The sequence below is a fragment of the Equus quagga genome, chromosome 15 (assembly GCF_021613505.1).
Source record: "Equus quagga isolate Etosha38 chromosome 15, UCLA_HA_Equagga_1.0, whole genome shotgun sequence".
Classification (NCBI taxonomy): domain Eukaryota; kingdom Metazoa; phylum Chordata; class Mammalia; order Perissodactyla; family Equidae; genus Equus; species Equus quagga.
In genome coordinates this window covers 3,028,778-3,043,365 of record NC_060281.1, presented here as the reverse complement: position 1 = coordinate 3,043,365, position 14,588 = coordinate 3,028,778, and the positions used below count along the sequence as shown (strand labels likewise).

General features: G+C 38.6%; 1 protein-coding gene across 5 annotated transcripts in view; it reads left to right on the top strand.

The window, feature by feature from the left end:
- ADGRB3 (adhesion G protein-coupled receptor B3) overlaps positions 1–14,588 on the top strand; it is a 643,872-nt gene that overhangs the window by 610,085 nt on the left and 19,199 nt on the right. For all 5 annotated transcript variants that reach the window (XM_046638989.1, XM_046638988.1, XM_046638987.1 and 2 more), the window contains 3 exons: positions 317–412; positions 1,854–1,893; positions 6,517–7,160. In XM_046638989.1, the coding sequence (XP_046494945.1) occupies positions 317–412; positions 1,854–1,893; positions 6,517–7,160 (780 nt within the window). The remainder of the gene's footprint in view (positions 1–316; positions 413–1,853; positions 1,894–6,516; positions 7,161–14,588) is intronic.

Sequence of the window (14,588 nt, the reverse complement as noted above, 5' to 3'; positions counted from 1 at the left end):
CCACTCTGAAAGACACACTTATTGTTTGTAACAGTGGAAATAAATCTGCCCTCTGGCGAGAGTTATTGGTGTGGGCCAGGCATAAGCATTTTGATAGCTGAGGAATTCCTGGCACTTCCCTCTATGGATTATGGCAAGTGATAAAATTCCCTGGCCTACAGCAAAGTTCAGGTACACCAGTTTGTGTATTAAGAAGTAAACAAAATGGCTATTAGATCATCAAAACAAGGGTAATTTGTCTGTTGATTGCCAAGATAGACAGTATCTAGTCATTACCAAGAGAGAAGAAAATTAATGTTTGTCATTTTTTTCGCAGGTTCAGGATGCGTTTAGATGTCGATTGAGAAACTGTCAGGACCCAATCAATGCTGATTCTTCAAGTTCTTTCCCTAATGGGCATGCTCAAATTATGGTGAGCTTTTATTTTCCCTTTGGGTTTGGATAAAGTCATGATTTCTCAAGGGTGTAAACAAATATTCTTGTTAGTAACATAGTATCAACGTTCTGTTTTGGGTGACTTGACTTTAGTTCGTTAGCAGGCTTAGAACTCTGGTACCAGATAACTATTCTGTCAAGATTGCTTTAGGAGTCCGGGATCTGTTAGTGGCCCCCTGGTGTGTTGAGTGTGGGGCTGCTCTGCAACACCCGAGAATGTGCTCATCCTTGCACAGAATTAGCAAGAACAATTTGTCCATGGGATCATGTTTGTTCACAGATCAGAACACTATGGACCTGCACTTCGAGTCTTAAAGCCAGTGGTTCCCAGCCTTGGTTGGACATTAGGATCATCAGAGGAGCCATACTCCAGACTAATGAAATCAGCATCTCTGGGGTGGGACCCAGGCATTGATGGTTCCAATGTGCAGCCTAAGATGAGAACATGGCCCTAAGCATAGGGGTAGCCAGGCTTCTGGTGAAAGTTCAGTTATTGCACGTGAGCTCTGACTGTCATTGGGACTAAGGGGTATTTTACATATAACCACTTTGATATATTTTAGAAATGGGATAAGAGTGGAACTATGTCATGAAAATCAGGGCTTAAATAGAGATTCTTTTTACAATATATTTTATTTATTGTTTTTGGATTAGGCAACATAAAAACAGTCTAAAGGATATATTAGTAATTAAGACCTGAAAGGAATAATTAACTCTTTATTCAAAACAAATAGATAAATACCAATATGTTGAATTCAAAATATTGATTAAGAGAGGCTAATTTAATTTTACCATTTAAAAAAATAAACTAATTTGTTTAAAATAAAAGTTTGGGGAAAATATGAAGATGGAACTAAACTCTAGCAGGTTCTAGGCCAGATTAGTACTGTTTAATCTTCAATTTTAATTCCTAAACCTGAAAGCCTTTTGTCACGTTTGAGAGAAAATGGATCATTAGAAGAGCCTGGTTTGACAGTGAGGGTTTGACTAAACCATATTATAAGATATTACATTACAAACAATATATTCAAAGTGCAAGCTTGAAAATATAAGCAAAAAAGACACTTATTTATCTTCATAATAATGAGCATGCTAATCTTTTTATTATGGTTTAAGAAATTGCCTTAAAATTCTGTCCTTTTATACATGGTGTTAATCTACTGGCTGAAGATGACAAAGGGGTATTGTATTGCCTTATTAAAATTGTATGCCATTTCCATTAATTTTATTCAACATTTGGTCTCTAGGAAATGCTCTTGAGAACAATTTGATTATTCCTTGAGAAACTTCCTTTGCACAAGACAATACCCTGGCACTGCCTAGTCAGATATCTGTAAACTTCAGGTAGTCTGGTTAGTGAAAGTCACTTGAGGTCTTCATTAAACGATGATTCTATGCCTTATTATTTCTTGTTACAGACAGACTTTGAAAAGGATGTAGATATTGCTTGTCGATCAGGTAAGAATATTTGAATTTTGAAACTATAATCATTAGAGATATTAAATCGTTTTTATGGGTTTTGATTTTAAAGAAAATGCCATGGTTTTCCACATCACATATTCATGTAGATGAATAAATAAAATCTTTCAAATGGAAGCATTGTAATAGCTGAATGTGGAGAGAGGGAGGGAATGAGAGAGAGAGAATGAATGAGGAATGAGACAACCTAAAAATGGTTCATTGGGAACACCATGGCAGCCAAAGAGCATTGACTTGAGACCTAAGCCTTCCATCCCACCGATTACTGGTTCCACCGATTACTAGTTGTCAGGTGTAAGGCAGTCAACTTAGCCTTTCTGTGCCTCAGTTTCATCATTTATGGAATATGGGTTGTTGTAAGGATGATATACCATTTGTGTGTGTGTGTGTGTGTGTGTGTATCACAGCTGCTGTTGTTGTTGTTACACTTTTAGAGGGGACCAGGAGAACCCAGGCGGTACATCCTGCCTTAGAGTCCAGGAGCGGATCGCAGCGTCCTTGATGGTTGTCCTCCAGCCTGTGGCTGAATCTCACCAAAAGCAGATGACTCAAGAGTTTTAAAGGAATCTATATGTTTCATTTTTTGAATAATTCCAGTTGTTGAAAATGTTCCTTTATACTGGGACAAAATAGACCTTATTTCACCTTTTATTCATTGGCTTTAGCGCTGCCTTCTAGAATTAGGGTGGATATCTACTTTATCTAAATATCCAAATATTTGAAAGCAAATATTATTTAGCCCCATTCGAGTCTTTCCTCCAGACTCGACGAACCATGCTTCCTTGTCCATTCCTCATAGCATTCTCCCAGGCAGGCATGGTGTGCCATGTAGCCTCCAATTTGTCAATAATTTTAAATTATGATGTCCAAATGTATACAAACTTATCCAGCATTTATTTATCACAGTTGGCTCTTTCCTTATATAAATGCTGTCTACATCTCCATCTGATCTCATAGCCACTGGTACGATACTACAGTCAACTTGTTGTCGTCTAAAATCCCTAACATTTTATAGTATCTGTCAGGGCTCTCCCAGTCTGCGATTATGGAACGGTTCTAGGTTCTTTTTCCTTGAACAAAAATCTGGCCTTTGCATTTATATTTATTTACTATTATCCTACCAGTTTCAGATTAGGATTCTATCCATTTGGAACTGTTTGGCCATTGAAAGTTTGATAAGAATACCTTCTAAGTCTTCACCCAAACTGTCAATAAAGGAGTTAAATGGAATGAGACTGAGTTTGGAACCCTGCTCTGTGCAGAAGGGCCCCCACCCCATGCAGACTCCCTTTAAGTGTAGTTTTAAGATTCAACTCATAACCGTTAAACATCTATGCAGAGTCTGAGATTGCAGAGTTGTCATAATCACAAGAATATGAGAGAGTAATCTCACATTCTCATTCCTGAATTCAGTCAGAGTATGCCACATCGAGTGTGGTCCTACAGAGCACTACAGTCACTGTCGTGACGTGACAACCCACAGCGGACCTGCAGAGGGCGGGTATTAGGAACCACCCTGTCCTGTTTAATGTCTAACAAATTATTGCTAAGGCACATCTTACTAATGTTTGTTTCCAAAGCCTACCATTTCCCTCTTTGGAAAATTGGTAAAATATTTTCCCTTGCTCATGCACTTTCCATCATTTCTCAAAGACCACTTGCCATGGTGCCAGGTTCTACCTCTGCGTTCCAAGGTGGAATCTGATTTGTTTGGGTGCAGAAGCCTGAATTTATTTAAAACAATTAGGTGTTCATTTAATTCCCATTTTTTTAATCTTCCGTTTAGTTTCCTTTCAGCCTTGTTTGTTGTACTCTTTACGGTTCTCCCTGATGGAGAAGCAAAACAGGAGCAGACAGTCTTGTATTTTCTTTAACGGCTGTTGACATTAAACCAGTGCTTGTCAAAGTGTGGTCTCCAGACCGGCGTGTTAGTATCACCTGGAACTGTTAGAGATTCAGACTTTCAGGGCCCACCCCAGACTGCTGTGGGAGCGGGTGCAGTAGTCAGTGTTTGCACACGCCATCCAGGTAATTGTGATGCAGGCTGAAGCTGGAGGTCTGCGGTATGACACCGTGCTCCCCAGCCTCTGGTCGCTCCCCTTCAGTATCCATCTCGTTCTCTTTTGTTAAATGACCCATTTTTTCCCAGACTTCAGTGCATTCTGGGATTTAGTATTCCTAATACAGGCCAAGAATGTTGTTTTATTAGAAAAAAAATGTTTCATGTTTCTGTTTTCTGGCTGTGCCCTTTAAGCTGAATTCATCAGGAGCTTGCCTCTGATTTTTTTCTAGAGATTTCTGTCCACGTTGAGGTATATTCAATTTTAAAGTCTCATTTCATGGACTTTGAATAATCTTTCTCTAAGTTTGGTTGAAATTCACTTTCCCACAGGGAGGAGTGTATGTCTGATTATGCCAAATATTCAGATGCTTTTTGTTTTGTTTTTGTTTGCATTTCCCCTTTCACAACTTGATTAATTTCTCTCGAAAGTCCCATGACTTCAACATCATGTTTGTATGTGTAGGTGGTGTGGATTTGTTTGTGTTGGATAGTCAAGCTTTGGATATCCATTTTAAGCAAGTCTAAGAGACAGAGACATCTCTTGTATAGAGTAGATATTACTTCATAAGAAGAATTATCTTTCCCCAAATATTTAAGATATACAAATTTTCAGTAAAGAAGGCTGTATCATTTGACAAAAATGTGCTGAGTATATCTATAAATCACATGACACTTACGCAAAACTAAATGTATCCTACAAATGCAGATTATGAAATCAACATTCAGTACCAAGATTTTCTTTATAGTTTACGATATACTCATAAAAGTATAAAATTATTTATTTGTCCTTAGTGCAATATGATAGGTTCCCATAACTAGTCTTTGAATTGTGCTGCTATATAAATTTTGGATTAATTTTTGTATAAAGTTAAGGATTAAAAATATTCTTCCCTGAATTTGGGGATATTTTTTAGGTTTTTTGTTTAGAATCACTAAATCCATTAATTTAACTTACTTTGTCCCTTAATGTTTTCATCTAAATTGTTCCTGGAAACCATAATTCATTACCTATCTATTATTTTAAAAGGTTTGGAAATAACTTTTTAAAAACTGAATCATTCTACTTTTTTATATAATAGTTAGATACAAAAAGTCACAACCAAATTACGGATTAATGAAAAATATGTAGATGTAGATTTAACATGATTTTTGGTATCTAAAATAAAGAGACCTAATACATTAATTAAATTCAGTATCTCTGAAGATAAAAGATACTACATGAATGATGCTCGTTTTAAAATAATTTTGAAGGCTTCTCTTCTCTGTAATAGGGAAAGACGTTCAGAATCTTCAATTTTTTAACCTGTGTTTAATGCATAATAATTATGATGCTATTTGAAAATTGGATAATAATGGGTAAATTCAACATAGCTGAAATTTTTCGCGAGAAGGCAATAAACCAAGTGTTTTGTAGTTTTCTGTGCCTAGTGGAATTTCGCCTGCTGGTCACTCTGCTTTGTAGACAGAGCAGCAGTAGGTGCCCGTGTTGACTAACTTGCACTCAGTGCTGTTCTCTGTGCTTTCAATACCAAAATTACCAAGACTGTTTCTTCAGAATTTCATTCTCTCCTGCCTCAAAACCGACAGTTGTTCACAACTAAGCATGCTTTGAGTCATTCTTTCTCTATCACCCATAAAATATGGCTTTGTTCTCATATAGAGGAAAAAAAAGAAACAACAAATGTATTTCAGTGAAGAATTCTAATCTTTCATTGGTTTGTTTGGTTTGGTTTGGTTTATGCTTTCATTTTGTCTCCTCTCTTACTACAAGTTATTAGGCATCTTTAATTTTTCTAAGTCATTATTTTTCAGGCTTAAAATAGAAGGGAGGTTTCAGATGGCCAGACTTTTTTTCTGCTTAACGTCAGTTGGCAATTTTAATACCCCCTCAAGGGCGTTTGAGCATATGGATTGATCTTGAAAAAAAATTCCTTTCTTTTCCTACGTGGAACTGAAGATAATAAACACTTTTGAACCCTGTATCTACCTTGACCATATGGACGTCATAGATAAATGCTCATTAACTCTCAACATGCATAATTTTTGGAGATATTTCTGATGCAGTAGGATGAAACTCTCATTAATTACCTCTTTCAAAAAGTATTTTAATGAAAAGAACTTGTAACATACTTAAGGGGAAAAGCGTTTAAGAAAACATCAACTTTATGTGAATATGTCCATAATTCTTAAAACTCTTTACAGTAAGTTGATGGATAAAACTTCTCTTGTAATATGCCTTTCCCCTGAAAAGGTATGCAGAGTTATTTAAGGATAGGGCATGAGATTTTTGAAAGTCCATTAATCAACTTTCATATATGTTTTAGCTGTGGGCTCCGTGAGATCAATGAGAGCATATCAGAATCAATAAAGAGTGATTGAGTAATCTGGACCACGTACAAACAAATAGATATGTAATTTTTCAAAATATTATTTTTTTGTTATTTTAAGGAATTTGTTTAGCAGAGAGACAACAGAATATAATAATGAAAAGTAAAAACGTATTAACTTTCTTTTATGAATTTTTGTATTCTAATTCACAGTTCTTCATAAGGATATTGGTCCTTGCCGAGCAGCAACAATAACAGGAACACTCTCTAGGATTTCTCTGAATGATGATGAAGAAGAAAAGGGAACTAACCCTGAAGGGCTAAGCTATTCAACATTACCTGGAAACGTCATTTCCAAAGTCATCATCCAGCAACCCACAGGTCTGCACATGCCCATGAGTATGAATGAGCTGGGCAATCAATGTTTGAAAAAAGAGAACAGTGAATTGCGGAGAACTGTGTACTTATGTACAGATGACAACTTGAGAGGGGCTGATATGGACATAGTCCATCCTCAAGAAAGAATGATGGAAAGTGACTATATTGTGATGCCCAGAAGTTCTGTAAATACCCAGCCATCAATGAAAGAGGAAAGCAAAATGAATATTGGCATGGAAACCTTGCCACATGAAAGGCTATTGCACTACAAAGTGAACCCTGAATTCAACATGAATCCCCCTGTAATGGACCAGTTCAATATGAACTTAGATCAGCATCTGGCACCCCAGGAGCATATGCAGAATTTGCCCTTTGAGCCTCGCACCGCTGTGAAGAATTTCATGGCCTCTGAGCTGGATGATAATGCAGGACTATCAAGAAGTGAAACTGGATCAACGATATCAATGAGTTCATTAGAGGTAAGCAATAGAATAAACCTTCCCTTGAAATTTGAAATATATATACGAATAGATTGATTCACGTGACACTGGATTGAGGGGGAAGAGTCACGCTAGCTTTTGCAGTTATGTGTCATACAAGAATTTTTGGCAGGTTAGGATTAAGATTCTGGACATAGGTTTTGCCAGTAGCACATAAGAATCCCCTTTCTCAAGGTCATGTTTTTAAAAAGGAGCCGTCTATATTTAAAAAGATAATTGTCTTTTTATAATAATAATTCTGTCATTATGGCAACCAAGTGAGCATTCATAAAGAACAAAACAGAAGATGCTCCTGATGTTTCTCAGGTACCAGAGGTTCTTGTGGTGGTTACAGTAGTTTCTGGATGGCATTGCAAACTTAACCCAAGCTCTAGGTTTTCCACATCCTACATCCTGAGGGCAGCTGTTAGAAATAACAAAGTCGGAATATTTCTATGGGTTCTACCATTACACTGATTATAAACTCTATTATTACATTATATCAATATCTTTCAGAGTAAATGTTTTCTCTTAGCTTTTACAAAATGATGACCACTAAAATTTTTGGTCTTAAATTGTGAATTCTCAGGAGGGGTGTAAACTGAGCAGGTTAAGAATCAGGACTCTGAGGCTTTTGTAAGAGAGCAAACTCCTCTCAGCTTCTTTTCTACCCATAAATTGAAGGAGAGGGTAGTCAACAGCTATCAATATCATTCATATTGCATCACAAGTAACCAAGCAAGATCTAAGGAGTATAATGTCTTATTTTCTATTGACATACATGTTACTATTTTGTATGTTATTTTACTTTGAAATTTTGCTGTAAGCCCACTGCAGATATATTGCATATGTTTAGTATACAATGCAATACTTGTATTCTTTATATGTATTGGTAATTGTTTTAGTATAATAGATTATTTCATAAGACACTATTTAGAGAAAGACACTATAATTGGTTGCATACCCTTTCCATCAGAAGTATGCTAATAATCGTATGTTCTAGTGTCCAGAAGTGCCCGGAGGCATTGTCCCTCTCTTCTCCCCACAAAGTCATGTCTTCCACTAGGTCAAAATGAAGAGAGATCCTGAGAGGTTAGATTACCTTGGTGAGTGCTGTAATTTTGAGATTTTTCCAACTGGATCGAGGAAATTCTAGAACAAAATGGGAATGTTGATGGGATCCACAATAAATCCCTAAATTCTAGATCAATCTTAAACAGAAGAGGGTTTCTGAGGAGAATCATTCCTCAGGACCAAAGGGACAGAGTCAATGAGGCCAAGTTCACTCCAGAGTGGCTGGAGCTTCCTCCACACAAAAGCATTCCATCCTTCTGAATTAGCAGCATAGCCGTGTTTCTTTTCTTCTAACTTGCACATCCCAGAGATAGCAGGTCCTCCACAATAGAGACCACATAAGCACAAACTATATGATGTTTATGCAAAATTGCAAAGGTTTGTAGGACATTCAGTGAATGTACATGTAATAATATAACATGATAAGTTATCATAATTCTGAGGCACTACTGGAAAACTCGTAGTGACTGTATGGAGTCTTCTGAATAGAATGGCTCTTTCAAATGTGCTAAAGTAGTTAGAATGGAATTGCGTTAAAATATTTTGCCTGTTATAAAAATGCTTTACGTACAAAGCCTAGAAACCTTTCTGGGTGTGATACTGCACAGGCTGTGTGTGCTCGAACAAGGGACTGCATTTCCAAGTGCTGCTTTGTTCAATTTGCAATTTTTCCAAATCTCCGTATCCTTATTATTAACTATAAGCATCATATATAACTGTCATTCAGCCAAAAGATCTGCATTTAAATGACTGAGAGATCACAAGGCTTACATCTTGAAAAGGAAGAAAATTCAGGATTCAGAATGAAAATTCAGTTCCTCATTTTCATTCTTTAAAAAGAGTTTAATAGTAATTGCTTAGGGTGACCATTTTAGGAGACATCTGAAAGAGAATATATAGATGTGGAAATGAATAATAAAAATTAGCATTTATATAGCATCTTTCATTAGCAGATTCTCAAATCACCTTAAAAACATGAATTAATTAATCTTCACAACACCTCTGTGCAATGGATAAGTTGTTATAATCCTCGAAGTAAAGTCATTTGTTCAAGGTTACAGAGCAAGTGCTTAGCAAAGCTAGGAATAGAATCTTTCTGTCCTGAGCACTAGTGTCTAAAAGAGGCAGTAATGTGCCTGAACATTAGCATGAGAGTAATTTACAGTTGATTTAACCCTTGACAGACACTTGGTCTTATGGTGAATAGAGACATGAAATGGATGAAGTCTAGGTGTATACAACTAGCAGATTTTGAAGATAGGACTGTGGCCCATGAAGATAAACTCAGTGGCATGGCTTTCTTTCTGAGCAGCATGGTGCACTGTCAGGTAGAGCTGTCAGCTCTGGTAGACTGGACCTGCTGGGTCAACCACTGGGGGAGATGATATTCTGACAGCAGACACAACTGGAGCATCTACACAGAGTGGGGGTCAGCAGTAGCCAGGACGTGTCCTGAGTCTTAGAAGACAATGTGAAGATGAAAGTGAGTGAACATGTGGGTGCCATGAGGCTGGAGCCGTAGAACCATCGGAGCCTTCTGCTCTCTGAGTGAGAAGGGAGTTTACAGCCGCTGTGACCAGGCAGCAGAGGATGGCCAGGTGCTCAGGATCCTTCCAAGGATGCAAGCAAAGATGTTCATGTTGGTGCAGGAAGTTGGCTCTGCTCCAGAGAGAGGAGTGGGTGTCCACACAGTGCTCAAAGGGAGTGGGGAGGGAGAAAGCAAAGACGGTGAAAGCTGTTAGCTTTTCTGTAGCAGAGAATGCAGTTCTCGGGAGGAGGCGAGCAGGCGAGGAAAAGCAAGACTTGAAGGAGAAAAAAAGAAAGCCCAAGAGTGGGTGAGTGGGTGGTAGTATTTATTCAAATAAACAGAAGGCAACAAAGAAAAAGGGAGGTTCCCCAGCCCGGAGGGCAGTGCTGGCAGAAAAGGCTCCAACCTCCAGGGGAGTTTGTTCAGTTCACCCCCAAGTTCTGAGTGTAAAAAGTTTAATAAATGCATGAAGTTTCCTGGCATTAAAGCACACCCAGATTTTCTCCCTGCCTAATCCTACCTTGTTTCTTCCTTTCTGTTATCTCCCATCTTCCAAACTGTATCCATTCCCAGAATGGACTTGTTAAGCAATTCTGAAGATTTTAGATTTCCACAATTATGGAGTAATTGCAGTATTAATCTGATAGAATTTCTCACAATGGCTCCAATCCTAGATGTCCTCAAATTGCTTGGCTTAAGGTTAAGAAGAATGCAATTGGCGGCAGCACTTCAGTCATCCAGTTAGTGAGCAAAATGCGTCGCGTGCATGATGTGTATATAAAGCAAAAAAACATAGGCGCTAGGGAGCAAGTGGGGAAAAAGAGGTATCATAGTTCCCAAGCCACTGAGGACTAGGAAATATAGTTCAAATCTTGGATTGTGCTTCTATTTATTTTTTGAAAAATTATAGGTATATCATTGTAGTAAGAGAGCATTTGTTTTGACTCACTGGAACACTGGCATTGATTCAACAGCTTGAGGCTGTTAGATCTAAATAGTAAGCCTTTCCTCTCTGAGAAGTCTTCCCAACTTGTGTGCATGTCCAGGGCCTGTTTGCCACATGATCCACTCGTCACCCTTTTCCCCTGATTACTCAGGGTTCATACAAGTTCCTGCGTCATTGGCTTCTTGCTGGGTGAGAAGATGGGCCCCTCGGAAACACTGGTGAGAGACTGGAGGTTGGGGAGGAGAGGCCCAGGATGTTCCTTCCACTCTTTCTGCTTTGGGCAGCAGCTTGTGTCTCCTTAGCTATAGGTCTGTAGCGCTTCCAGCCTCTGCCACGTGCCTCACGCCCTGGGCTGAGGTCACTGTGCCATCTCCCTTGCCATCCAGCCTGGGCTGAGGGGCAGGACAGTCTCTTCTTCTCCTGCTAGTCCCTGAGTCACCTCATGGTCTCTTAACGTGGCTTCTTAGCTCCTCTATCACTTGAATTCCTGTGAAACAATTTGCTCAAATGTAAATACAGTAAGTGGTTTCTGTTCTCCTGACAAATCTTGCCTTAATTTTTCCTATTAATAAAAAAGAAACTTTAATAACCAATCAGAGTTAGATAGTAAATTACAAAATTATTTTTTTCAGAAACAAATTTTGGCTACTCTAGCCTTTCTAAACATTTAGGTATAAGCTTAACTGTGTTTCTCAAAACATGCTCAGATCAGTCTCTCTCAATTTATAAGTGGGCGGAAACGGACACCTTTCTAGGTTAAATTTTTATACATCAGTTTTCCTCTGGACATGAATTATAGAGCTCTCAGCATAATGGTTTTTAAAAGTGAAACATTTTAGCGATAATCTCACATCACGGGTGCCTCACTTATCGCTACTGTGAGGATCAAATTAGGTAATGTACGTGAAGACCCTTTGAAAATTGCAAGGAGCACTTCAGACGTAAGGTGGAGTTTTGATCTCATTACCATTATGTCTTGAATATCTGTGAAGAAGCTTGAATTGAATGCTCCAGTAAATGGATATTCAGGATATTAGACAAATGTTATGGCCTCACGTGGGAACATGGAGACTGTCACTCGCAGAAGCCGTTGCAGAGCTGAGCGTTGTGCAGGAGCATCATCTTCTCCTGCAGCAGGGGTGAAAGGAAGCCCCGCCCTTCTTTAGTGCTTTGTTCTTGCTCCTGGATTAGGGAATTTTGCCTTTTATGCAGGCATATAAACAAGATTAACTCGAGTAAGGGTCATTTTCAAAATTAGTTATTCTCAGGTTTCATTTCCACAGATATTTTGAATGGATTTGGTATCAAAGCTTTCCCCTTGAGTGGGTTCATTGCTCACTCTGTAATAGAAACTTTTAATGGCAGTCGTGTTGCTGTTTATTAGTCAGTGGAATTTATTCCTTGCTCTGAATCTTCTAGTGTCTTGTCCAGCCTACTTTGCAGTGACACAAACAATGAAGTAGTCCCTTTGAGAAATTAGTCATCGTTCTACGAGACTTAGATATGGAGAGATGCCTCTATGCACATGCTTGCCAAGTATTCCTCTGAATAGCCTCATCCCTTCGTGCATTTTCTTACTCATAAATCATCCTAAGGAATGTTTCCCTTCTATTAATGGTAAGCCTGCATTTTTCTAAACTGTCTTGATTCTCTTGGCTGTCGATTGATCCATTCATAATGATTTCTTTGTGCATTTAGTCCACCTGCTTATCCAAATTCTCCTGGAGTATTCCTGAGAAAAACAATAAAAGAAATAAGTCACATATTTCTGGATTTGTTTGGCTGCCATAGCACAGCTCCTCCTATTATGCATCAATAATTTTGTGAACGTCTTCTGGTGTTCAGGCCCTCTGCTAGATGCTGGGATGTGAAAGTGCTCAAGACAGACGTGGATCCTGCCCCTGTGGTGAATAAACCCTGTGGAAGAGAGACCTAATTAACTGTTAACCAATGAATAAAAGACTGTGCTGTGTTGGGGCATAACCATGGAGTGGTAGGGAGAGACATCTTCAGATAACATGGTCTGGGGAGCCTTCAGAAGTGCTGTGTGGGTGAAAGATGAATTTAAGAAGGAACGTAGCTTGTGAGGAGCTGGAGGGTGAGGGGACGTTTCAGGCAAAAGTAACTGCAAGGGCGGAGGTCCTGAGGTAGGAAGAGCTTGGAGTAGTCTCATAGGATGACAAGACCTGTATAGCAAGGAGTGAGCTCCTTAAGATGAAGTTGGAATGGGAAAAAGAGATCAGCTTTTGCAGGACTTTGTAAAACATTGGAAGCAAACAAGGACTGTGAAGCAGAAGCTTGTCATGGTCATTTCTCCATCCATCCATCCATCCATCTATCCCTTTGAGGGTTTCAAAGAGAAAGAATTAGGATCCAATGGTAGTAGGAGAGGAGGTGGAGCAGAAAACTGGAGGTCAGTTAGGCTACTGAAGTAATCCAGACAAAAGATAAGAATGCCTTTGACTATAGAGATGAAAGTGGAGGAGAAGAGTGGCAGATGAAGATGGATTTTGTAGGTAGAATAGATAGCACTATGCTGGTGGGTTTGACATGCAGGATGAGAGACAAGAAGGAGTGAAGGGTGGCTTCTCAGTCTCTGGCTTGACCAACTAGACATCCAACGTTTTCTGTGATGGGAAAAACATGAAGAAGAAAAGCACTTTTGGAACTTAAATAATGATATTTAAAACCATGGGAATGAATTATTTCATCAAGGAGAGAATATGAGAAACGAGAACTCAGGAACTCAATATTTACAAGGCAAGGAGACAACAAACAATCAGCAAAGGACACCTGATAAAGAGCTACAAGAAAGAAGAGAGGGAAAAAAGGAAAAGCTGAGAGATGAGGAGTGTTTTCATGAGAAAGTGATTAACTTTCAAAAGCTTCCGAGAGACCAGTAAGATGAGGATAGAAAATTGACCTTGGAAAGTGACCAGATAGAGCTCATCAGAGACCTTGACAGGAAGAATTTCAGTGGAATGTTGAGGACAGAATACAAGTTGGGGCATTGTATTAAGTGGGAAATTAAGAAAAGGAATGAGCATAGGAGAAACATCACTTACTGTGACAAAAAGGATGATTTGTATGAAGTTATTTGGGAAGTTGGGGATATGTAGAGAGAGGAATTTATATCTTCATAAATTATTTCAACACCATCCTGGCTTGTTTTAAATTTATATGTAGCATTTCTTCAATTGGCAACTTATCAGAAAAACTGGGTCTCCTTTCTTAGTTGATTCTTGTTTTTTAAATATGTAACCATTATTTCTAATACTTTCATACCTTACAATACATTCCAGAGAGCTCAGAGGGACATTTGAATAGACACCTAAGTCACAGTTTCTACAAACATCAATGCTTTGAAAGACTTTTCAACATACTGCATGTATACCAAGGGTGAAAACAGATGGAGAGATGATGAGTGTTTTAGTGAGGAAGAATTAATGGAATTTAATGTTCTGGTTCTTCCATTACACCACAGATTTCCCAGTGCCTGATACTTCTTTAAGATAGAGTAGATTTGCAGTGGGAGACACATCTTGGAGGTGGAGAAGTCTACTGCTGTGTGTTATTATATATTACCATCAGATTTTTCTCTCAAATATGTACCATATTGATACTTTTTTCTCTAAAATATAATTGGCAGGTAAAAGTTAATGTGTTTGACCTGGCTTTATGCTTAGAAAGCATCTCAGTCCCACTGCTGCCAGCCTTGGATTGACTGGGTCCTCTAATGTTATTCTTGCTGAGTTCTAGTAACAATCAGCAAAATATCACAGGTACCTTCGCTGTAAAACATCACCACTTGTACCACTGAGCAGTTACCGAGACAGCGGAGAAATCGCAGGGTCTGGAGTCAGAAGACCTGAATGTGAGC